The 23,398-nt window shown below is 51.3% G+C and overlaps 1 protein-coding gene across 3 annotated transcripts in view; it reads left to right on the forward strand.

Moving 5' to 3' along the window:
• TRIM24 (tripartite motif containing 24) overlaps nucleotides 1–23,398 on the forward strand; it is a 43,306-nt gene that overhangs the window by 17,947 nt on the left and 1,961 nt on the right. Inside the window, exons 2-18 of one of the 3 annotated variants that reach the window (XM_073544025.1) lie at nucleotides 13,921–14,039; nucleotides 14,232–14,382; nucleotides 14,470–14,599; nucleotides 14,719–14,835; nucleotides 15,079–15,193; nucleotides 18,253–18,399; nucleotides 18,531–18,645; nucleotides 19,197–19,489; nucleotides 19,581–19,754; nucleotides 20,999–21,172; nucleotides 21,277–21,406; nucleotides 21,489–21,558; nucleotides 21,762–21,942; nucleotides 22,050–22,366; nucleotides 22,731–22,860; nucleotides 22,938–23,012; nucleotides 23,095–23,247. In XM_073544025.1, the coding sequence (XP_073400126.1) occupies nucleotides 13,921–14,039; nucleotides 14,232–14,382; nucleotides 14,470–14,599; nucleotides 14,719–14,835; nucleotides 15,079–15,193; nucleotides 18,253–18,399; nucleotides 18,531–18,645; nucleotides 19,197–19,489; nucleotides 19,581–19,754; nucleotides 20,999–21,172; nucleotides 21,277–21,406; nucleotides 21,489–21,558; nucleotides 21,762–21,942; nucleotides 22,050–22,366; nucleotides 22,731–22,860; nucleotides 22,938–23,012; nucleotides 23,095–23,247 (2,591 nt within the window). The remainder of the gene's footprint in view (nucleotides 1–13,920; nucleotides 14,040–14,231; nucleotides 14,383–14,469; nucleotides 14,600–14,718; nucleotides 14,836–15,078; nucleotides 15,194–18,252; nucleotides 18,400–18,530; nucleotides 18,646–19,196; nucleotides 19,490–19,580; nucleotides 19,755–20,998; nucleotides 21,173–21,276; nucleotides 21,407–21,488; nucleotides 21,559–21,761; nucleotides 21,943–22,049; nucleotides 22,367–22,730; nucleotides 22,861–22,937; nucleotides 23,013–23,094; nucleotides 23,248–23,398) is intronic. The other 2 variants (XM_073544026.1, XM_073544027.1) reach the window with 2 other exon arrangements.

Here is a 23,398-nt window from a genome sequence, read left to right on the forward strand (position 1 = left end):
TACCCCAGAGCTGCAATCATTATTCTGCTGGTGCAGTCACTGTGTACATACATTACATTACTGATCCTGAGTTACATCCTGTATTATACCCCAGAGCTGCACTCACTATTCTGCTGGTGCAGTCACTGTGTACATACATTACATTACTGATCCTGAGTTACATCCTGTATTATACTCCAGAGCTGCACTCACTATTCTGCTGGTGCAGTCACTGTGTACATACATTACTGATCCTGAGTTACATCCTGTATTATACTCCAGAGCTGCACTCACTATTCTGCTGCTGCAGTCACTGTGTACATACATTACATTACTGATCCTGAGTTACCTCCTGCATTATACCCCAGAACTGCACTCACTATTCTGCTAGTACAATCACGGTGAACATAACTGATCCCCCGCATTGTTGTGGCCGCTTCCCGCTGCTTTTTTGGAGCCGGCTCTTGAGCTTTCAGTCTGGTGATTTATGGGTGGAGACAGGATCAGAGTCCGCAGTAATTAATCACATGTAGGTGACTGAGTGAGTAAGATGTAGACGATAGTTATATAATTATCTCTTGTCCCATCACCTGTGAGTTCAGCTCTGCAGACATCATCATGTTGACCAGTTGGTGCCTCTAGAAAGTTTACTGCTGAGGCCAAACTTCTGTCTGGGTGTGAGGTTCTCGAGTGCTTGGACTGACTGCTCTGCGTCTTTACCGCTCTTGCTGTAAAGAAGCCTTCCCTATGTACATTTCAGCGTCCCTTTTCTCTTGCATGGACTTGTTGATTATCTTTTTGTTCCCCTTTTTGTATCTCACACATTTAAATGCTTTATTCTAATTTGCTTTTGCCGAACTTCTATTAACCCCTTACCGGCGGTAAATATACGTTGGCACTTGCTGGGCTCTGTGCGGCACCAACACTTGGACAAAGTCCGCAGCGCTCGGGACCCCCAGAATCCTCCACAAGTCGGGGTTCCTGTTCAGAAAGCTAGCTCTGCATCGGCGGCATCACTCCAACCTGGTCGCCTCAGGTCCCGATGATGTTAACCCTGTGTTGTCCTCTAGAGGGGGGAAAAAGATTTACTTTTTTAAAAAATAAATCCCAAACTTGAAAAAGCAAAGAAAAAACAATAAATACGTACCGTAAGTTTATATAAAAACAAGAATGAACAAAAGTACACATACGTCCGGAAAGCTCCGATCTAAAACGGTCACCCCAGTGATAACCCATTCAGTTAATAATGTAAAAAAAGAATAAAACCATGACACATACTATGCTTTTTCATCATAGTTCCCCCAGAAAGTGGAATAAAACACGATTGAAAAGTCGAATGTAACTAAAAATGAGATCTCTGAAAGCGTCATCTTCTCCCAGAAATAACAAGCAGTCATACAGCTACAGCTCCATCAGCTGGGAAATAAGAAACTTACTGCTCTCAGAATAAGGTGATGCAAAAACGATTATTTTCTATAAAATTTTATTGCATAAAAGCCCAAAAACATAAATCTGTAATCGCACCGTCCCGAAGAATAAAGTCGCCTAATCACTTATACTGCACGAGGATCGGCGTAAAAAATAAATGAAACCAATTCTTCCCCTATGGTTGATTTTTTTTCCATTCTGCATCCCAGAGATCGCAGTAAGGCTCGGCGCACATTTATCCTACGCTCTGCGTTGAGCGCTTACACTGGGGTTTCCTTGTAAATCTCTGAAATACGTGATTCAGACAGAACCCCCGATGGAAGATCCACTATAATGAGGCAGATGGAGGCACTTTGGATGCCGTCTGACCTGTGATCCGGCAGAGTCCGTCGTCTTAGACTTAAGGCCCCGTTACACGCAACGATATTGTGAACGGTGACGTTGCAGCGATGTCGATACGACATCGTTGCGTGTGACACGTAGCAACGATCAGTTGGCTTATCGTTTATCGTTGCTTAATGGTCTGGGCCATAAATCTATCGTTGGTCTCCCACTGGGCAGCACACATCGCTGCGTGTGACAGCGAGAGACCAACGGTCAGCGAGCTCCCAGCGCCATACAGCAGACGCTGGGAGCGGGTATCCAGGGTAAACAGTGGGTATCTTAGCGCTTAGTTACCCGCTGTTTACCCTGGATACCAGCGTGCTCGCTGGTCCTGATCGCTGGTGAGTCTGCCTATGTGACAGCTCACCAGCGATCATCTATGTCCCAGCGATCTCATCCACGTCGGATCGTTGGTGGGATCGCTGGGACATTGAAGCGTGTAGCGGGGGCCCTTGCATAACTGTGCCGTCCCACAGTTTTGTGCATTTCTAAACAGAGGCCAGATGGAGTCCAGAGTAACTCTGCTGCCCTCATAGTGAAAGGATCTCTCGCGGGTCTCATCTGAATCGCGTCACTCGGGGATTTGATGTAAGTGCTCAGCATAGAGCACAGGATAATGTAAAATGTTCCCACTGAAGTAGAGGGCTTCCACGTTACAGATGGCACAAAGGGTCTGGAAAAGCGTTATGGTTCCTCTGACTCCCCCCCCCCCCCCCCCCCCCCAAATCAGGGAATTCTGTGCTTCCGAATGCCCCCTCCCTTCTCAGCCCCATTGTGCCTAAACCATGTGTAGCGTCCACATTTTTGGCAAATCTTTAGTGATGAGAGCTCACCTAATTTATGGGTGCAAGTCTCTAGAAGCACGGGCTGGACATAGTGTACTTGTCACTGCAGCGACAGATTTGCAATACTCACTGCTGCTTGTTCCTGGGATAACACCCATGGAGTAAAATCATCACTACCCCTGTAGATAAATTCCCATAGGGGTGTAATTTCCAAAATCGGGTCACTTGAGGGGGTGAGTCTGCTCTTCTAGCAATTAGGGGCTCTTTTTATGGAATCCGCAATCTATTCTAGGAAAATCTGCGCTCCATGAGGCAGATGGCGCTCCGTCCCTCCGAGTCTCTCCATATGGCGAAGTACTGTACAGCCACATATTGAGTATTGCCGCGTTCAGTAGAAATTGTGGGACAAATCTTGGTGATATTTTTACCCATTTACCAGTGTGAAAATGTAAAATCTGGGGCTAAAACCAATTTTTTTTTTGGTAAAATTAGAATTTTTTTTCTGCACTGCCCAATGGTATAAAATTGAGACAACTCTGTGCTGTCAATATGATCACTGCACCCCTAGATGAATTCATGGAGTAGTTTGTAAAATGTGTTCAGTTATGGGGGGTTCTGCTGTCTTGGCACCCCAGGGGCTCTACCAATGTGACATCATTCGCAATCTGTTCCAGTGAAAACTGCTCCTTCCTTTCCGAGCTCTGCCGTTCACCCAAGCAGTAGTTTTCCCCCCCACATATGGGGTTCTATGTACTCTGGTGCATTGAAACAACAAATATGGTCCATTTTCTCCACTTACCTTTGTGAAAAGGAAAAATTTAGGGTTAAAGTAACATTTTTTTGGGAGCGTTACATTTTCATTTTTTTACTTTTCAGAATATTTTGTGCCAATTTTCTGATCTTTATTTAGAGGAAACTTAGTAACAATTCCAATAAATAAAGCATCTAATCAGTGCTGTGAATTATAAACAGTTACAGAAATTACTCTACAACATTTGCTCCTCATTCAGTGATGACTTTTTTGCTCGTCTCTTGTACTCCTGCTGCCTCGGATCATCTCTTACAATCGTCGACAGTGATCTGCAGCATTGATGGATTCCATTTTCCTTGATGTCTTTTCTCCATAGCTACAATATCTTGGTTACCTCTCTCGTCGCTCGCTGCTCCGCAGTTTGGTGGAAAATCAGTCTAGATGCAAATGTGGGAAATGAATCTTTAAAGGCACATTACGGCCAAGATCCTTATGTTTGCTGGAGATTTTCCACCAACTCTTTCATCGTCATCTGCTCGAGTTTCAGAAAAAATTATCACTATTGCGAATGCTACTGTCACGAATAATAGCCACGGGGGTCAGACATCCCACCACTGTTACCAGTTTTCAAGGTAGCGCAACTCCACTGCCTCCAATCGTCAGAACAATTACTCCATTGACGAACAAGTTATGGATGAAGCCGCAGCTGCTTCATCTACTAGGCCGGTTATTGGGGGAACTCGTAGTGAGCGTATGGTATTTACACCTCTGATTTCAACTCGTGAAATATATATACTTAATATACTTACCCCCCTATACGGTCACCGTCAGCTCCACAATAACAAAAAAAAATAGATACCACCACCAATAATTAATACAAGCCAATTGGCTTCTGGGGCGCGGTTTACAGAGCAAGAGGAGCAAATCTATTGCATCTTACATATTTACGGTAATCCGGAAAGGTAGACAGTGTTTATAGAAATACACAAAGATGATACAAAATGGGAGCAGACAATATGATGTATACAATTACACAAAATAAAAAGGAATAACGAAAGGCAATGACATGGCTCAGAGCATAGCCGGTGAGTGGGGGAGCACTCCAATTAGGAAAATGGACAAAACACAGCGAACTATGACTCCCAGAATAATCAAAGACTTGAGACCCAAACGTTCATTTTTATTAACTTAATGCTATCCGTCCCCTTGATGAGCTCATCTTGGGGTTGATTGTGGGATGCACTGGATGTATCAGAAGTTTATGAAATCCCCAACTTACAGGATATATGGCTATATTTGCCCCTGGAGGTCTCGGGCATTAGATATTGTGATGTTTCCTATTGCAGTTTTTAGCTTTTTTTTTTTTTAATTAAATGTGGCCGGGATACCATCATCCATTGGACCCTTCTTAAGTTGGAGGGGTTAGAATGGCCTTACAGTTATGTGAATGAATGTGTTCTGTTCATCCCTTCGCTACTATGCTGAAAATATATCGGATCTACGCGAACCCCAATATTCATATCTGAGCACCAGAGACCGTGTCTAGCTGCAATTGTCCACTTTTTCTTTCGAGAGGAAGCGGCTTCCTGGGGAAGGGTATTTCCCTGCCTCTGCGGAAACAAATCTTTCTTGCGGTCTCTTCAAAGCAATTCTGTGGTGTCATTACCTGGTCACTGCAGGAGGTCCCTGTTTCTAAGGAGGTTGAGTTTCAGATCTCTTCCCCTGTTTTTAGTTTTGAGGGGGACATGCCTTTTCTTTGCCCCACAAGGAACAGAGAATTTACTCATCTTGAAGAAGTTTACGAATCTGAGGTCCAATAACTCCTTCCTTTATCTTTGCTTCACTCAACCTTGGAAGTGTATTAATGAGATACTTGATGCTTTTTTTTTTTTTTCCATTTTTATCCATTGTCTTTACAAAGTTCATTAGGCATAATTTAATATACAATAATGGTAACCAAATCTTATGTGGGTCACTGAGTGCAGGATGAAGGACATTTTTACTCCTTCCTGGCTGAAGTGAATGTCGGAGAGGCTGGTCACTTTAGTGACGTTCTCCCACTCAGAGGAAGCAGCAGGACTTTGTGTACCCATCCTAGAGACCAAGCAAGAGGGCCACCACCTTAACGTCAGCACTGAAGGGCCACAAATGTTCATAGCACCTTACTCTTGGGCAGATCCAAATCTCTAACAAGATCGTTCAGTTCACTTTGTTATAAGGTGTGGTTCAGTTGAGGTTGCTGACAAATCTGGGTCCTGGAAGATGCTTCATGACACCTGTGATGACACTGCATTTAATCTTAATTATGCCAGACATAATACAGAATAGTGTTCATATGAATCTGAACTTTGACTCTTGAATTGATGTTTTGAAATGTTGAATGGCTGCTGTGTACCTCTTTATATCAGCTCCTACAGGTTATCTATCTTTGGAGGGCAGGGACGCAGGGTCATTGATCAATCGATGTTTGATAATATGTTGCTTACCCATTGTATAAGTCTATGTAACTTGTTGACCTGCAAAACAGTGGAGGATGAACTTTGCAGATTGACTAAATACTCAATGAGAGTTAATCTAATCCTACCTTCCCAATGGACTAAACCACAGATGTGGGTGTAAATGGGATCTGTATCCTGCAAAAAGACTCTACAGAACAGCCAAGGCGCCATTGCTCCATCAAGAGGATTACAGATTTGATGTTCTACAGGACGCCAGCTTAAGGACCACGGCCCTAGCTGGAAGAATAGATCTGGTCAATTGACCACCACTGAACCCATGGAGATATTTGGGTAAATTAGGTTGGGACCCTCGTGTCACCTGGCCCCATGGAGATGTGCAGAGAGGCTAGGTTGTGACCCTCGTGTCACCTGGCCCCATGGAGATGTGCAGAGAGGCTAGGTTGGGACCCTTGTGTCACATGGCCCCATGGACATGTTCAGAGAAGCTAGGGGGACCCTCGGGTCACCTGGCCCCATGGAGATGTTCAGAGAGGCTAGGTTGGGACCCTTGTGTCACCTGGCCCAATGGAGATGTTCAGAGAGGCTAGGTTGGGACCCTTGTGTCACCTGGCCCAATGGAGATGTTCAGAAAGGCTAGGTTGAGACCCTCGGGTCACCTGGCCCCATGGACATGTTCAGAGAAGCTAGGGGGACCCTCGTGTCACCTGGCCCCATGGAGATGTTCAGAGAGGCTAGGTTGGGACCCTTGGGTCACCTGGCCCCATGGAGATGTTCAGAGAGGCTAGGTTGGGACCCTTGGGTCACCTGGCCCCATGGAGATGTTCAGAGAGGCTAGGTTGGGACCCTTGTGTCACCTGGCCCCATGGAGATGTTCAGAGAGGCTAGTTTGGGACCCTTGTGTCACCTGGCCCCATGGAGATGTTCAGAGAGGCTAGGTTGGGACTCTCGGGTCACCTGGCCCCATGGAGATGTTCAGAGAAGCTAAGGGGACCCTCTGGTCACCTGGCCACGTGCCTCTGGACTGTTAGCTATCCAAGCTTGTCGTAATCTCTTCTCGCTGGGTGCCCGTCGAAAGCGTGGTGCCATTGGTAGAGGTAGTGGGCTCTGGAAGCCCCGATGTTCCAGCTTCTCTAATCCTGGCGAGTCAGCAGAAGGGTGAGACTCTGTAATTTGCACCAACTTGGATATTTTGCCGGGACTGTTCTGTGTTGTCTGTTTTGTGGTTCAATACAGTGTAGCCACACTGTTACCCTCCTGCTGTGCGGGCGATCGGTGTGATGATCCCTGGTCCATGCATTTTTTCTTAAGACAGTCGGGCCAGCGGTGCTACTGACCCCCACAACACCTAGTGCCCTCTTCTTCCTCACTTGACTAGACTGACCGTGTTTCTAGTGGTTTTGGTACCAGTAGTTCTTCTGTATGTGGTACTGGGTGTACTGCAGATGGAAGGTTTGGATACTGTGAAGTCTACTTCACTTGTACCTTGAAACTCATTTCCTAATGGGGGCACCATGCAGAAATGGCAACTGGTCGTGTTATCGGATGGCTCTCTTCAGATCATTGGGGCTGCAGACGTCGTAGATTGCCTCTTCTCATGCAACTACTGGGTAAGATGTGACGCACGGCCACTGCAGCATGTGTGTGTGTGTGGAGCCCAACACTTGTCCCGATGATCTGCTCTGCATCCACAGTTCAGGTTGTAGGCTTTCCTTATGGCAAGTTTTGCATTGGTGACGTGAAAGTGACTGGAGCGGTGGAGGATGAGCCAGCACTGGACCTGGGGAGGGTGATTTCCTGCCTCTTATGTTGGGTATTTTTGGGGTCTACTTCAGTCCTAACTATATCTGCTCATCTTCAGTCGCTGAAGGTCGTCCCTTCTATTGTCTGAGATTGGTCACAGACTGTATACAGCTTGTAGTCTGTTACCGTGGAGACACATTGCTCTGCACTGCAGCTGTGTACACGGTGGTAATGAGACCGTGCAGTTGCTAGATCACCTGGGCAGTTGGCGGCAGCCTGTCCTGTCCCTTGCATTGTACTGTTGGCTTGTAGCATCTTGTTTGTGACCAGGGGCTTTAACTGGTGTCTTGTAGGACCCTGTAATCTGCCATGTACGGCTGACGGAAGGGTCCACCGCCATCTTCCCTCCATCTGCACTTTCCACAATTGGTTGAAAGGTTCCTGGACGGCTCAAGCGTCAGGATGTGACAAAAACAGTATCCGTATCCACTTCCTGTAAAAGGGGAAGAACCTAGGGGGAAACAGTCAGCAAGACCTGTCCGTGAATGTTACTGCAACTTTGTCGAGTTCCTTATTGTCTGGGTGCAGAACTTCACATCTGACAGTTTCGTCTCTTAGGTGTCATGGCTGATAGGAGCCACCTCTCAAATGATCGGTTATGTGGGTTCCCCATTCCAAGACCCTAATTTCACTCTGTGCCTCTCCACCCCTCTTTGTGCTATGTTGCTGCCCACGCGTCTTGCGACAGCAGCCTTCACCCCAACCTGATTTGCAGCAGCGTTTTTCTTGGCCAACCATTGTTTGGCAGCGGCTCCTCCTATCTTCGCCCCCTCCCCCGGGTTTGGCGGTGGCTCCTCCTCCTCTCTTCGCACCCTCATCTAGGTTTGGCGGCGGTTCCTCTTCTCTTCACCCTCTCCCCCCAGGTTTAGTGTCGACTCCTCTTCACCCTCTCCCCCCAGGTTTGGCGGCGGCTCATCTTCCTCTCTTCGCCACCTTCCCCCCGGGTTTGGCGGCTGCTCCTCTTCCTCTCTTCACCCCCCTCCCCCTGGGTTTGGTGGCAGCTCCTCTTCCTCTCTTCGCCCCCTCATCTGGGTTTGGCGGCGGTTCCTGTTCTCTTCACCCCCTCCCCCCAGGTTTAGTGGCGACTCCTCTTCACCCTCTCCCCCCAGGCTTGGCGGCTGCTCCTCTTCCTCTCTTCGCCCCCCTCACCTGGGTTTGGCGGCGGCTCCTCTTCCTCTCTTCGCCCCCCTCACCTGGGTTTGGCGGCGGCTCCTCTTCCTCTCTTCGCCCCCCTCACCCCGGGTTTGGCGGCGGCTCCTCTTCGTCTCTTCGCCCCCCTCACCCCGGGTTTGGCGGCGGCTCCTCTTCGTCTCTTCGCCCCCTCCCCCCGGGTTTGGCGGCGGCTCCTCTTCGTCTCTTCGCCCCCTCCCCCCGGGTTTGGCGGCGGCTCCTCTTCGTCTCTTCGCCCCCTCCCCCCGGGTTTGGCGGCGGCTCCTCTTCGTCTCTTCGCCCCCTCCCCCCGGGTTTGGCGGCGGCTCCTCTTCGTCTCTTCGCCCCCTCCCCCCGGGTTTGGCGGCGGCTCCTCTTCGTCTCTTCGCCCCCTCCCCCCGGGTTTGGCGGCGGCTCCTCTTCGTCTCTTCGCCCCCTCCCCCCGGGTTTGGCGGCGGCTCCTCTTCGTCTCTTCGCCCCCTCCCCCCGGGTTTGGCGGCGGCTCCTCTTCGTCTCTTCGCCCCCTCCCCCCGGGTTTGGCGGCGGCTCCTCTTCGTCTCTTCGCCCCCTCCCCCCGGGTTTGGCGGCGGCTCCTCTTCGTCTCTTCGCCCCCTCCCCCCGGGTTTGGCGGCGGCTCCTCTTCGTCTCTTCGCCCCCTCCCCCCGGGTTTGGCGGCGGCTCCTCTTCGTCTCTTCGCCCCCTCCCCCCGGGTTTGGCGGCGGCTCCTCTTCGTCTCTTCGCCCCCTCCCCCCGGGTTTGGCGGCGGCTCCTCTTCGTCTCTTCGCCCCCTCCCCCCGGGTTTGGCGGCGGCTCCTCTTCGTCTCTTCGCCCCCTCCCCCCGGGTTTGGCGGCGGCTCCTCTTCGTCTCTTCGCCCCCTCCCCCCGGGTTTGGCGGCGGCTCCTCTTCGTCTCTTCGCCCCCTCCCCCCGGGTTTGGCGGCGGCTCCTCTTCGTCTCTTCGCCCCCTCCCCCCGGGTTTGGCGGCGGCTCCTCTTCGTCTCTTCGCCCCCTCCCCCCGGGTTTGGCGGCGGCTCCTCTTCGTCTCTTCGCCCCCTCCCCCCGGGTTTGGCGGCGGCTCCTCTTCGTCTCTTCGCCCCCTCCCCCCGGGTTTGGCGGCGGCTCCTCTTCGTCTCTTCGCCCCCTCACCCGGGTTTGGCGGCGGCTCTGATTAAGACCATTTTTTAGTGTCCATGATTCACCCGCGGACCAGTTAGTGCAGTGCAGTTCTTGGACGGTATGGCTCGTCCGTGTGAGGACCTGTTGGTGCAGGAAGTTTTACGACCAGTGCTTCATGGGAAATATGCTACTAACTCCCCGTTTGTAGGGAGATTGCCTCTCTAGTGCCACCTATGGGTGACGCTCGTCCACGTGTGTAGGAGGGCTGTAATGATGAATTATGGCAGAGGTCTTGCAGTACTAGAGACGGGGATGTCAGTTCCAGTTTTCTCTGGACACGTTTATTTTCTCTCGTCCTCCCCCATTTCTTGCTGTGAATGGTTTGACCTCTGTGAAGCTGGAGGAGAGACAAGGAGACTGGGTTTTTTTTTTTTCAGTCACTTCCAGCTGAAACCAGTTTGAGTCGGTTTCCAGAGCGACGACTGGAGTATTAATGGGGACAGGCAGTGATTGCAATGTGCGAATCTCGGATCCACCCCACCCCCCTACCAAGCATCCCAAAAATGCAGATGCCCAGGAACATGTGCACCCCCGGATCGAGGGAGGAGATGGACTGGACCACCATATTTGGGCAAGGGACTATGGGATGGAGGATGTGTATGATGGGTATATGGGCACGGGACTATGGGATGGAGGATATGTATGACGGATATATGGGCACGGGACTATGGCATGGAGGATATGTATGATGGGTATATGGGCACGGGACTATGGGATGGAGGTTATGTATGATGGGTATATGGGCACGGGACTATGGGATGGAGGATATGTATGATGGGTATATGGGCACGGGACTATGGGATGGAGGATATGTATGATGGGTATATGGGCATGGGACTATGGGATGGAGGATATGTATGATGGGTATATGGGCACGGGACTATGGGATGGAGGATATGTATGATGGGTATATGGGCACTAGACTATGGGATGGTGGATATGTATGATGGGTATATGGGCACGGGACTATGGGACGGAGGATGTGTGATGGGTATATGGGCACGGGACTATGGGATGGAGGATATGTATGATGGGTATATGGGCACGGGACTATGGGATGGAGGATGTGTGATGGGTATATGGGCACGGGACTATGGGATGGAGGTTGTGTGATGGGTATATGGGCACTAGACTATGGGATGGTGGATATGTATGATGGGTATATGGGCACGGGACTATGGGACGGAGGATGTGTGATGGGTATATGGGCACGGGACTATGGGATGGAGGATGTGTGATGGGTATATGGGCACTAGACTATGGGATGGAGGATATGTATGATGGGTATATGGGCACGGGACTATGGGATGGAGGATGTGTGATGGGTATATGGGCACGGGACTATGGGATGGAGGTTGTGTGATGGGTATATGGGCACTAGACTATGGGATGGTGGATATGTATGATGGGTATATGGGCACGGGACTATGGGACGGAGGATGTGTGATGGGTATATGGGCACGGGACTATGGGATGGAGGATATGTATGATGGGTATATGGGCACGGGACTATGGGATGGAGGATGTGTGATGGGTATATGGGCACGGGACTATGGGATGGAGGATGTGTGATGGGTATATGGGCACGGGACTATGGGATGGAGGATGTGTGATGGGTATATGGGCACAGGACTATGGGATGGAGGATGTATGATGGGTATATGGGCACGGGACTATGGAATGGAGGATATGTATGATGGGTATATGGGCACAGGACTATGGGATGGAGGATATGTATGATGGGTATATGGGCACGGGACTATGGGATGGTGGATATGTATGATGGGTATATGGGCACGGGACTATGGGACGGAGGATGTGTGATGGGTATATGGGCACGGGCTTATGGGATTGTGGAAATGTATGATGGGTATATGGGCACGGGACTATGGGATGGAGGATGTGTGATGGGTATATGGGCACGGGACTATGGGATGGAGGATGTGTGATGGGTATATGGGCACGGGACTATGGGATGGTGGATATGTATGATGGGTATATGGGCACGGGACTATGGGACGGAGGATGTGTGATGGGTATATGGGCACGGGCTTATGGGATCGTGGAAATGTATGATGGGTATATAGGCATGGGGCTATGGGATGGAGGATATGTATGATGGGTATATGGGCACGGGACTATGGGATGGAGGATGTGTGGGTATATAGGCATGGGACTATGGGATGAAGGATATGTATGATGGGTATATGGGCACGGAGGATGTGTGATGGGTATATGGGCACGGGACTATGGGACGGAGGATGTGTGATGAGTATATGGGCATGGGACTATGGGATGGCGAATATGTATGATGGGTATATGGGCACGGGACTATGGGATGGCGGATAATTATAATTTGCTATAACTTACCACAGTTAGTTGCCATGCCCGGGCAGCGCCGGGCTCTTCAGCTAGTTTGAGATAATATGGAGGGGGGTTAAATGGGAAAACTTAAGTAGTGCGATGACTGCGAGATCGGGACCGGTTCCCGACCCACACACTGTTTTTAATGAAGTCTGGATCCACTTTTGCTTAAAATTGCACAAAATTGGATCCAGTCACGCTCACTGCGTCCACCATTCTTGTGGCACGGTGCCTGCCCAAAGACCATATGTGCCACATCAGATTGGTAAACGCAGCTCTGGATGTGAGTGGAGTAATCTTCGCCGCTGCTTCTCCCATGGCTGAGTGTTCCGATGACTCACGGCCTCACATTGTTTACGATGGTGACCACTCGTGGGCGGCGCTTCTAGATCATGCAGGCAGAGCAGCTTGATGTAAGGTCAGAGATCCTGTAGGTTCTGCGTGTTCAGAACATACAGGTGGTCGGGGCATCTGTTGCAGTTATTGTTCTTGTTTGTTTTTTTTACCCTCAAGTGAATTCTGTGAATTATTTGGTGCCCACTGAAAATGGACCCAGGTCTCTTCTGACGGTCCACACGTTATTTGCTGGCCGCCTCCTCTGACTCCAATCCACCCTTTCCCGCTGGCTTCCACCACCTCTTCCTCTGGCTGCTGTCAACCATTTCCCTCTAGCTGATGTCCACTCTTTCAACCTGGCTTCCTCCTGTCTGCTGTCCACTCTTCCCCCTGGCTTCCACCTCCTCTGGCTGCTGTCCACTCTTTCCTCCTGGCTTCCTCCTCCTATTCCTCCTGGCTTCCTCCTCCTATTCCTCCTCTGGCTGCCGTCCACCATTTCGCCCTGGCTGCCGTCCACCATTTCGCCCTGGCTGCCGTCCACCATTTCGCCCTGGCTGCCGTCCACCATTTCGCCCTGGCTGCCGTCCACCATTTCGCCCTGGCTGCCGTCCACCATTTCGCCCTGGCTGCCGTCCACCATTTCGCCCTGGCTGCCGTCCACCATTTCGCCCTGGCTGCCGTCCACCATTTCGCCCTGGCTGCCGTCCACCATTTCGCCCTGGCTGCCGTCCACCATTTCGCCCTGGCTGCCGTCCACCATTTCCCCCTGGCTGCCGTCCACCATTTCCCCCTGGCTGCCGTCCACTCCACCTCTGGCTGCTTTCCACCATTTCCCCTCTGGCTTCCACCTCCTCTTCCTTCTCTGGCTGCTGTCCACCATTTCCCCCTGGCTGCCGTCCACCATTTCCCCCTGGCTGCCGTCCGCTCCACCTCTGGCTGCTTTCCACCATTTCCCCTCTGGCTTCCACCACCTCCTCTGGCTGCTGTCCACCATTTCCCCTCTGGCTTCCACCTCCTCTTCCTTCTCTGGCTGCTGTCCACCATTTCCCTCTGGCTGCTGCCCGCCCTTTTCCCCATCGCTGCTTTCCTGTACAGACCATAAACCAGCAGGGGGTGCTGGGAAATGTCAGCTCTGCAGCTTCAGATTCGGTGTCTGCTTGTTCTTCCCTGTGGATTAGACTGGTCGCCGCCCCTTTTGCTGATCTGCTCGCTTCCTCATGTCTGTTGCCTTTACCGTCAGTGATGTTGGTGGCCATATGTGTGTGGTACGCGGCTCTGCTCACGTCCTCTGTCTGCGTTGTCTCTTGCAGTGGGAATTATCCGGTGTCCCCTGTGCAGTCAGGAATGTGCGGAGAGGGACATCATCGAAAACTTTTTTGTGCGAGACACCACAGAAGTCCCGAGCAGCACTGTGGAGAAGCCCAGCCAGGTGAGTAGTCCCACTGGAGCAGCACCGCAGCTGTGGCCGCTCTCCTGGCTGCAGATAGAGGCTCCTTTATCCTTCAGAGCTGCAGTCACTATTCTGCAGCCTTCTCCAGAGCTGCAGTCTGCTATTAGCTCTCAGGACCTATCATGGTTGCTGATCGCTGGTGGAGCGACTCATTATTTCTTCCCCTTACAGCAAGTGTGTACGAGCTGTGAGGACAACGCGGAGGCGCGCGGCTTCTGTGTGGAGTGCGTGGAGTGGCTGTGTAAGAACTGCGTGCAGGCGCATCAGCGGGTGAAGTTCACCAAGGACCACACTGTCCGGCAGAAGGAGGAGGTTCCACATGGTAAGTTCTCGCCCTCGTACGGGGTCTCGGTGGGGGGTTTGACGTCCTCCGTGCAGTTTTATATTTTTGTTCCCCATCCCCCCCCAGCTGTCGGAGCGAACAGTCAGCGCCCCGTCTTCTGCCCGTTCCATAAGAAAGAGCAGCTGAAACTGTACTGCGAGACCTGCGATACACTGACCTGCAGGGACTGCCAGCTGCAGGAGCACAAAGAGCACAGGTACCACAACCCCCATGCTTTACACTGCAGGCTGCACCCAAAGCATTGGAGCAAAGTTTATGTTGTGGGGCAAGAGCTGATGGATAAGAAGCTGTGAGGTGTTTGCTGCCGTCTCTTAGGTACCAGTTTATAGAAGAAGCTTTCCAGAGCCAGAAGGTGATTATCGACTCCCTGATCGCGAAACTGATGGACAGAAACAAGAGCATCAAGTTCACCGGAGACCAGATCCAAAGCAGGTGCGTTACCTGGGGCCGGGGGTCCCTCCAGTGACCTGGGGGAGGCTACTCTACAGAGCGGGGTCAGGTCCTGGGCTCGTGGTCTCGTCTTCTGTCGCTGCACCGCAGTCTCCATAGTGAGAGCTCCCATCCGCCTGTGCCGCTCTCCATGTAACTGGATGATATTTCAGCCCTGACATCCTCCTGCAGCGACTCCGGCCCCAGACAAAAAAGACAAAAGTTTATTGTTTTCTTCTTCCTCAGAATCCTTGAAGTAAACCAGAACCAGAGGCAGGTTGAGCAAGATATCAAAGTGGCCATATTTACCCTGATGGTGGAGATTAATAAGCAAGGAAAGGCCCTGCTCCACCAGCTAGAGGTAAAAGCTTCATCCTGCCACCCACGTAATGGCCGAGTCACTGTGTATACGCTATATTATTCTGTATTATACTCCAGAGCTGCACTCACTATTCTGCTGGTGCGGTCACTGTGTACATACATTACATTACTGATCCTGAGTTACATCCTGTATTATACCCCAGAGCTGCACTCACTATTCTGCTAGTGCAGTCACTGTGTACATACATTACATTACTGATCCTGAGTTACCTCCTGTATTATACTCCAGAGCTGCACTCACTATTCTGCTGGGGCAGTCACTGTGTACATACATTACTGATCCTGAGTTACACCCTGTATTATACTCCAGAGCTGCACTCACTATTCTGCTGGTGCAGTCACTGTGTACATACATTACATTACTGATCCCGAGTTACATCCTGTATTATACCCCAGAGCTGCACTCACTATTCTGCTGGTGCAGACACTGTGTACATACATTACTGATCCCGAATTACATCCTGTATTATACCCCAGAGCTGCACTCACTATTCTGCTGGTGCAGTCACTGTGTACATACATTATTGATCCTGAGTTACCTCCTGTATTATACCCCAGAGCTGCACTCACTATTCTGCTGGTGCAGACACTGTGTACATACATTACATTACTGATCCTGAGTTACATCCTGTATTATACCCCAGAGCTGCACTCACTATTCTGCTAGTGCAGTCACTGTGTACATACATTACATTACTGATCCTGAGTTACCTCCTGTATTATACTCCAGAGCTGCACTCACTATTCTGCTGGGGCAGTCACTGTGTACATACATTACTGATCCTGAGTTACACCCTGTATTATACTCCAGAGCTGCACTCACTATTCTGCTGGTGCAGTCACTGTGTACATACATTACATTACTGATCCCGAGTTACATCCTGTATTATACCCCAGAGCTGCACTCACTATTCTGCTGGTGCAGACACTGTGTACATACATTACTGATCCCGAATTACATCCTGTATTATACCCCAGAGCTGCACTCACTATTCTGCTGGTGCAGTCACTGTGTACATACATTATTGATCCTGAGTTACCTCCTGTATTATACCCCAGAGCTGCACTCACTATTCTGCTGGTGCAGTCACTGTGTACATACATTACTGATCCCGAGTTACATCCTGTATTATACCCCAGAGCTGCACTCACTATTCTGCTGGTGCAGTCACTGGGTACATACATTACTGATCCTGAGTTACATCCTGTATTATACTCCAGAGCTGCACTCGCTATGCTGCTGGTGCAGTCACTGTGTACATACATTATTGATCCTGAGTTACATCCTGTATTATACTCCAGAGCTGCACTCACTATTCTGCTGGTGCAGTCACTGTGTACATACCGTACATTACTGATCCTGAGTTACATCCTGTATTATACTCTAGAGCTGCACTCGCTATGCTGCTGGTGCAGTCACTGTGTACATACATTACATTACTGATTCTGAGTTACATCCTGTATTATACTCCAGAGCTGCACTCACTATTCTGCTGGTGTAGTCACTGTGTACATTACATTACTGATCCTGAGTTACTTCCTGTATTATACTCCAGAGCTGCACTCACTATTCTGCTGATGCAGTCACTGTGTACATACATTACTGATCCTGAGTTACATCCTGTATTATACTCCAGAGCTGCACTCGCTATGCTGCTGGTGCAGTCACTGTGTACATACATTATTGATCCTGAGTTACATCCTGTATTATACTCCAAAGCTGCACTCACTATTCTGCTGGTGCAGTCACTGTGTACATACATTACATTACTGATCCTGAGTTACATCCTGTATTATACTCCAGAGCTGCACTCGCTATGCTGCTGGTGCAGTCACTGTGTACATACATTATTGATCCTGAGTTACATCCTGTATTATACTCCAGAGCTGCACTCACTATTCTGCTGGTGCGGTCACTGTGTACATACATTACATTACTGATCCTGAGTTACATCCTGTATTATACCCCAGAGCTGCACTCACTATTCTGCTGGTGCAGTCACTGTGTACATACATTATATTACTGATCCTGAGTTACATCCTGTATTATACTCCAGAGCTGCACTCGCTATGCTGCTGGTGCAGTCACTGTGTACATACATTATTGATCCTGAGTTACATCCTGTATTATACTCCAGAGCTGCACTCACTATTCTGCTGGTGCGGTCACTGTGTACATACATTACATTACTGATCCTGAGTTACATCCTGTATTATACTCCAGAGCTGCACTCGCTATGCTGCTGGTGCAGTCACTGTGTACATACATTACTGATCCTGAGTTACATCCTGTATTATACTCCAGAGCTGCACTCACTATTCTGCTGGTGCAGTCACTGTGTACATACATTACTGATCCTGAGTTACATCCTGTATTATACCCCAGAGCTGCACTCAATATTCTGCTGGTGCAGTCACTGTGTACATACATTACATTACTGATCCTGAGTTACTTCCTGTATTATACTCCGGAGCTGCACTCACTATTCTGCTGGTGCAGTCACTGTGTACATTACATTACTGATCCTGAGTTACTTCCTGTATTATACTCCGGAGCTGCACTCACTATTCTGCTGGTGCAGTCACTGTGTACATACATTACTGATCCTGAGTTACTTCCTGTATTATACTCCGGAGCTGCACTCACTATTCTGCTTGTGTAGTCACTGTGTACATACATTACATTACTGATCCTGAGTTACATCCTGTATTATACCCCAGAGCTGCACTCACTATTCTGCTGGTGTAGTCACTGTGTACATACATTACATTACTGATCCTGAGTTACATCCTGTATTATACCCCAGAGCTGCACTCGCTATTCTGCTGGTGTAGTCACTGTGTACATTACATTACTGATCCTGAGTTACATCCTGTATTATACTCCAGAGCTGCACTCACTATTCTGCTGGTGCAGTCACTGTGTACATACATTATATTACTGATCCTGAGTTACCTCCTGTATTATACTCCGGAGCTGCACTCCACCAGTACCTTTTCCTGCATGAATGAGACGTTTGACTGTTGGTTGTGTCTCAGTCTTTGGCCAAGGAACGGAGGATGAAGCTCCTGAAGCAGCAGAGTGAGGTTGACTGCTTCTCCAAGCAGCTGGAGCACGTTGTGTATTTCTCCAAGTGGGCAGTGTCCAGCGGCAGCAGCACTGCGCTCCTGTTCAGCAAGCGGCTGGTGAGTTTGGGTCGTAGTGGGCCTCTTACTGATCATCTTGGTACAATTGTATGAACCTGTGGACAGCGCTGCGCGGTTTCTGGACTGATCTTGGGTGTTTGGTTGTAATAATTCTGCTGTTCCCCACTCAGATCACGTATCGGCTCCGGCACTTGCTGCGCGCCCGCTGCGACTTCACCCCCGTAACAAACAATGTTCAATTTCTGTGTGATGCAAACTCCTGGGCACAGCGCATCTTCAACCTAGGTAACTTTAAACTGACTGGTCCTAACTGATGCTGCGGGGAGGGGACGGGGGCGTGCCTGACTGGTGCATGGATTTATGCAGGGGACGGAGCGTGCCTGACCGGTGCTGCGGGGAGGGGGGATTGGGGGTGTGCCTGGAAGGTGCTGCGGGGAGGGGACGGAGGGTGCCTGACTGGTGCTGCATGGATGTATGCAGGGGACGGAGCGTGCCTGACCGGTGCTGCGGGAAGGGGGGAGTGGGGGTGTGCCTGGAAGGTGCTGCGGGGAGGGGAAGGAGGGTGCTTGGCTGTTGCTGCATGGATGTGTGCAGGGGACGGAGCATGCCTGACCAGTGCTACGGGGGGTGCCTGGAAAGTGCTGCGGGGAGGCCACGGGGGGTGCCTGGAAGGTGCTGCGGGGAGGGTACGGGGGGTGCCTGGTAGCTGCTGCGGGAAGGGGACGGGGTGGGGGGGTGCCTGGAAGGTGCTGCGGGGAGGAGACGGGGTGTGCATGGGCTGGCAGTTTGGGGGGCTGGGCGGTATGACTGTGTTTTACCTACTCTCGCTCTTGCAGGCTCTCTGGTCGTTGAAGAGGGGGATTCGGCTCAGCAGACGCCTCCTGTGGAGGGCCACAATTCTCAGGGGAACCCACCCGGCCACCAGATATCCAAATTTCCATCCCAGATCAACCTGGCGCAGCTCCGCCTGCAGCACATGCACCAGCAGCTCCTTGCCCAGCGGCAGCAGGTGCAGCGGCGTATGAATGTCAATGCACCACCTCAACCCATGATGGTAAATAATCCAAGAGTCCAGGGCCCCGGCCCCCAGCAGCAGCAGCAGCCGCCGCCACCGCAGGCTCATATCCAGGTATGACTGTGAAGTTTTGTGACACAGCTCCTACGCATATCTCTCTGTGGTCTGACCCTGCGCTCTTCTCATTCTGCACTTCCTCCATCAGGGGCAACGATTTGTGACTGTCCAGAACATCAATCCGAGGGCCAATGGCGTGGCAATGAGCGGCCAGCCTCCCCGCTACCCCCAACCTGCACCTGAGCTTCACAACCTTCCCAGGAGAGGCGCGGGGTCCAACCTGGTGAGGCTGCCCTACATAGCGCCGAACGCCATGAAGCAGGTACGAGCGCGCACCGTCCTGTCAGCAGGGCGCGAGACTAATAGACCGAGGCGTTTCACTCCTTCACGGCCTCTGCTCCCGAACGTCATCAGGGCGGCGCGGGAACAGGACCTGGTCTGATATGTAGCTGAGCCCAGCAGGTTAACCCCTTGGATGCAGATCAGTAATGACCACAGCATCTAAGGTGGTAACGTGCTAGGGCGAATTAAAAAAAGAAAAAACTTAAATTTAACCCCATCGCCTTTTGCCAAAAACATGCACATATTTAGTATTGTGACGTGTGTGATGGCCTGAACGAATATATGTATCCCATACGGTGAATGGGAAAAAGGTGAAATGGCGGAATTAGTTTAATTTTTTTTTTTTTTTTAATAAATTGGCTCGCTGAGGTGGAACATGAGAAACCTTTAAAAATGTGAATTCACGGTTTTTTTTCACTTCCTGACAATTTTTCTGTTTTTCGGTACATATACCTACAATGGTGGGGGGGGGGGGGGGGGGGTGGACTGGCAGAAAAATGAGTCCAGGCACATAGCGGGAGGAAATATTCTGTTAACGGCCAATCAACTTAAGAGTTCCAGAGAGCGGGATCTCTGCAGGACGTGATCAGTATCCGCTTAGTGCAACAGACGAGCATCACTGTTCACTAACAGCAAGTGGAGCTGTTGGACACCGTGGTGCGGCATGCAAATCTGTAAATGCTTCGTCTGGCGGCCTTCATGGTGCAGGCTTCTCTGTCGGACGCCGTGATACGAGGCTTCGCTGTCGGACACCGTGGTGCGGCATCCTACTCTGTAGATGCTTCGTCTGGTGGTCTTCATGGTGCGGGCTTCACTGTCGTACGCCGTGTTGCCCAGCTTCGTTGTCATACGCCGTGGTGCCCGGCTTCGCTGTCGTGCGCTGTGGTGCTCAGCTTCGCTAGCAGCTGTCGCGGTGCGGCATCCAAATCTGTAAATGCTTCGTCTGGCGGCCGTCATGGTGCGAGCTTCGTTGTCGTGCGCCGTGGTGCCCGGTTTCGTTGTCGTGCGCCGTGGTGCCCGGTTTCGTTGTCGTGCGCCGTGGTGCCCGGCTTCGTTGTCGTGCGCCGTCGCAGTGCGGCATCCAAATCTGTAAATGCTTCGTCTGGCGGCCGTCATGGTGCGAGCTTCGTTGTAGTACGCCGTGGTGCGTCATCCATATCTGTAAATGTTTCATCCAGCGGCCGTCACTGCAGCGCTCGGTCCTAACCGTCCGCGTCTCTCCAGTGGCAGGTCACTGGAAACCAGACCCTCCCCAACCCGGCCGCCGCCGGCAGCTACACTCCGTCCAGTCCCACCATCACCAGCGTTGCCGGCTGCGATGGGAAAGGCCTGTCCTCGCCCATCATGGAGTTGTTGTCTTCTGCAGCGAATTCCTTCAACCTCCCTCCCCTGCCTGATGTGAGTGCGGCTCCAGAGCTCCCGTCATTGCCGACCCCGGGGGCGTTCATCGCTGTGCTAGGACTCAGGAGCTGCGCTCACTGTCTGCTTCTTTTCTCTTTCAGATCGACAGCACTGACCACATGACGCTGGACAAACTGATGCGTAAAGACATCGCCATGGAGAGCCACCAACACCGCATGGCGTCGCACCGCACGGTCCAGTCCCCCAACTCCTCGGTGCCGTCTCCATTGGGTACGTGAGCACACGGCTTATAATCCGGTTTAACCCTTTACTTTTGGTTATGAATAATATAATGATGGACTCTTCCTACCAGGCTCCTCCATGGCTGGCGTTCACCCGCCAATCCGCACCTCCAGCGCCTCCAGTGTGGGCAGTCGCGAAAGGTAAGTGCATGTTTCCTGGGTTTGTGTAATGCCCTGCAGCACAGAGTATTTCAGGAGAGGACTGTGCTGGCTTGGGATATAAGACTGGGATTTATTTAGCATCGTTGGATCTCCCCAGCCGCGCAGAGTATTTCAGGAGTAGACTAGTACTAGACTTTTCAGAGACGTTTACCCCTTTCCCCTTGGTCCTCTCCGTCCTGCAGCACAGGGTCATTCAGCAAACCGATTGGTGGAGCCGACTCCACACACAAAGTCCCGATTGTCCGACTGGAGCCGATCAAAATCAAATCTGAGAACAGCGTGGACAGCGAAACGCTCGATTACCCAGTGGTGGTGGTGAAACAGGGCAACCGGCGCCAGCAGCAACAGCAGCGTCCCCGCAACGTAAGTGACAGCTGCGTCCGCCGAGGCCGGTGTCCCTCCGCCGCAGGGTGGCATTATTCACCCGACTGTTACTCCCAGCATCCTCATGCATCTGTTCTTTCTTCCAGCCAGACTACTCGGCGAGCATCCTAACCTCCATGCTGCTCGATAGAAATGGTAACCGCACCATGAAGCTCGATGCGGGGCCGCGGCGCGACACTCCGGACAGCACCGGCGACCGGCACGTGGTACAGGAGAGCTCGCTGTCAGGATCCACTGACTGGATGTCTCAGAACCATGTGACGGAGAGCGGTGGCAAAGAGGACGACCCCAATGAGGACTGGTGCGCGGTCTGCCAGAACGGGGGCGAACTGCTCTGCTGTGAGAAGTGCCCCAAAGTTTTCCATCTCTCCTGCCACGTGCCCACGCTGATGAACTTCCCCAGGTCAGGAACCTTCTGCCGTCCACCAGCATTATTGTGGGAGACATTGCGCCACCGCTTGCCATTAGCGAATGTGGAAACTTGTGCTAATATTCACAGCTGAGGGTTTGCTACAAAGCATCAGTGTAAACCTGTATGAGCAAACACATTGGAGACCCATCTCTTCTTGATTCCAGGCTGATTGCTTGTAGCTGCACTGACACATTGTAACAAACAGTCAGTTATTGCAAACTCTGAATCTTCACTGAAAGCAAACGGAGGTCTAAAACCCTCCAGAGCTGACTGCTAACAGGTGTGAGAGCTGTCACTGCTGATGGTTTGCTGCAGTGTGCCAGTAACTTCATGCCTGATGCCTCGTCTCTTTCAGCGGTGAGTGGTTCTGCACCTTCTGCCGCGATCTTTCCAAGCCAGAAGTGGAGTACGACTGTGACGACCCTGCCCTGGCGGAGAAGAGGAAGCTCGGGGGCGTCACCGTCATGGCGCCGATGGATCAGAGAGTAAGAGTCAGTCCGGGGAAACTTTGTCCTGTGTTTGCAGACATCTATTAACTCCTCTGTCCCCATTGTGTCCGCAGAAGTGCGAGAGGATCTTGCTGTTCCTCTTCTGTCACGAGATGAGTCTGCCCTTCCAAGAACCCGTCCCACTCACGGTAAGGGGGTGTAAGTGGCGTCTGCACGTGGCTGATAACAGAGAGCAATAGACAGCAGCAATGACGCATTTCGCTCTTTCAGGTGCCTGATTATTACAGAATAATAAAGAATCCGATGGATTTGTCGCACATAAAGCGGAAGCTGCAGCCGAGCGGAGTGCTGCACTACTCGCGGGCGGAGGATTTCGTCAGCGACATCCGGCTGATCTTCAGGAACTGCGCCGAATTCAATGAGGTGAGAAGATTCGTGATCACATCCAGAGCTGCACTGCTGCCCCCTGCTGGTTCAGTACTGAGCTTTCCCTGTGAAGCTTTGGATGTGACTAGAGTGAAGCATAATAAAACAAACCTGACTGCTCCGGAGCGGCTCGGATGCCAGGTGTAAC

The sequence above is a fragment of the Dendrobates tinctorius genome, unplaced genomic scaffold, assembly GCF_039654945.1.
Source record: "Dendrobates tinctorius isolate UK_male_01 unplaced genomic scaffold, ASM3965494v1 ptg000136l, whole genome shotgun sequence".
Taxonomy (NCBI): Eukaryota; Metazoa; Chordata; class Amphibia; order Anura; family Dendrobatidae; genus Dendrobates; species Dendrobates tinctorius.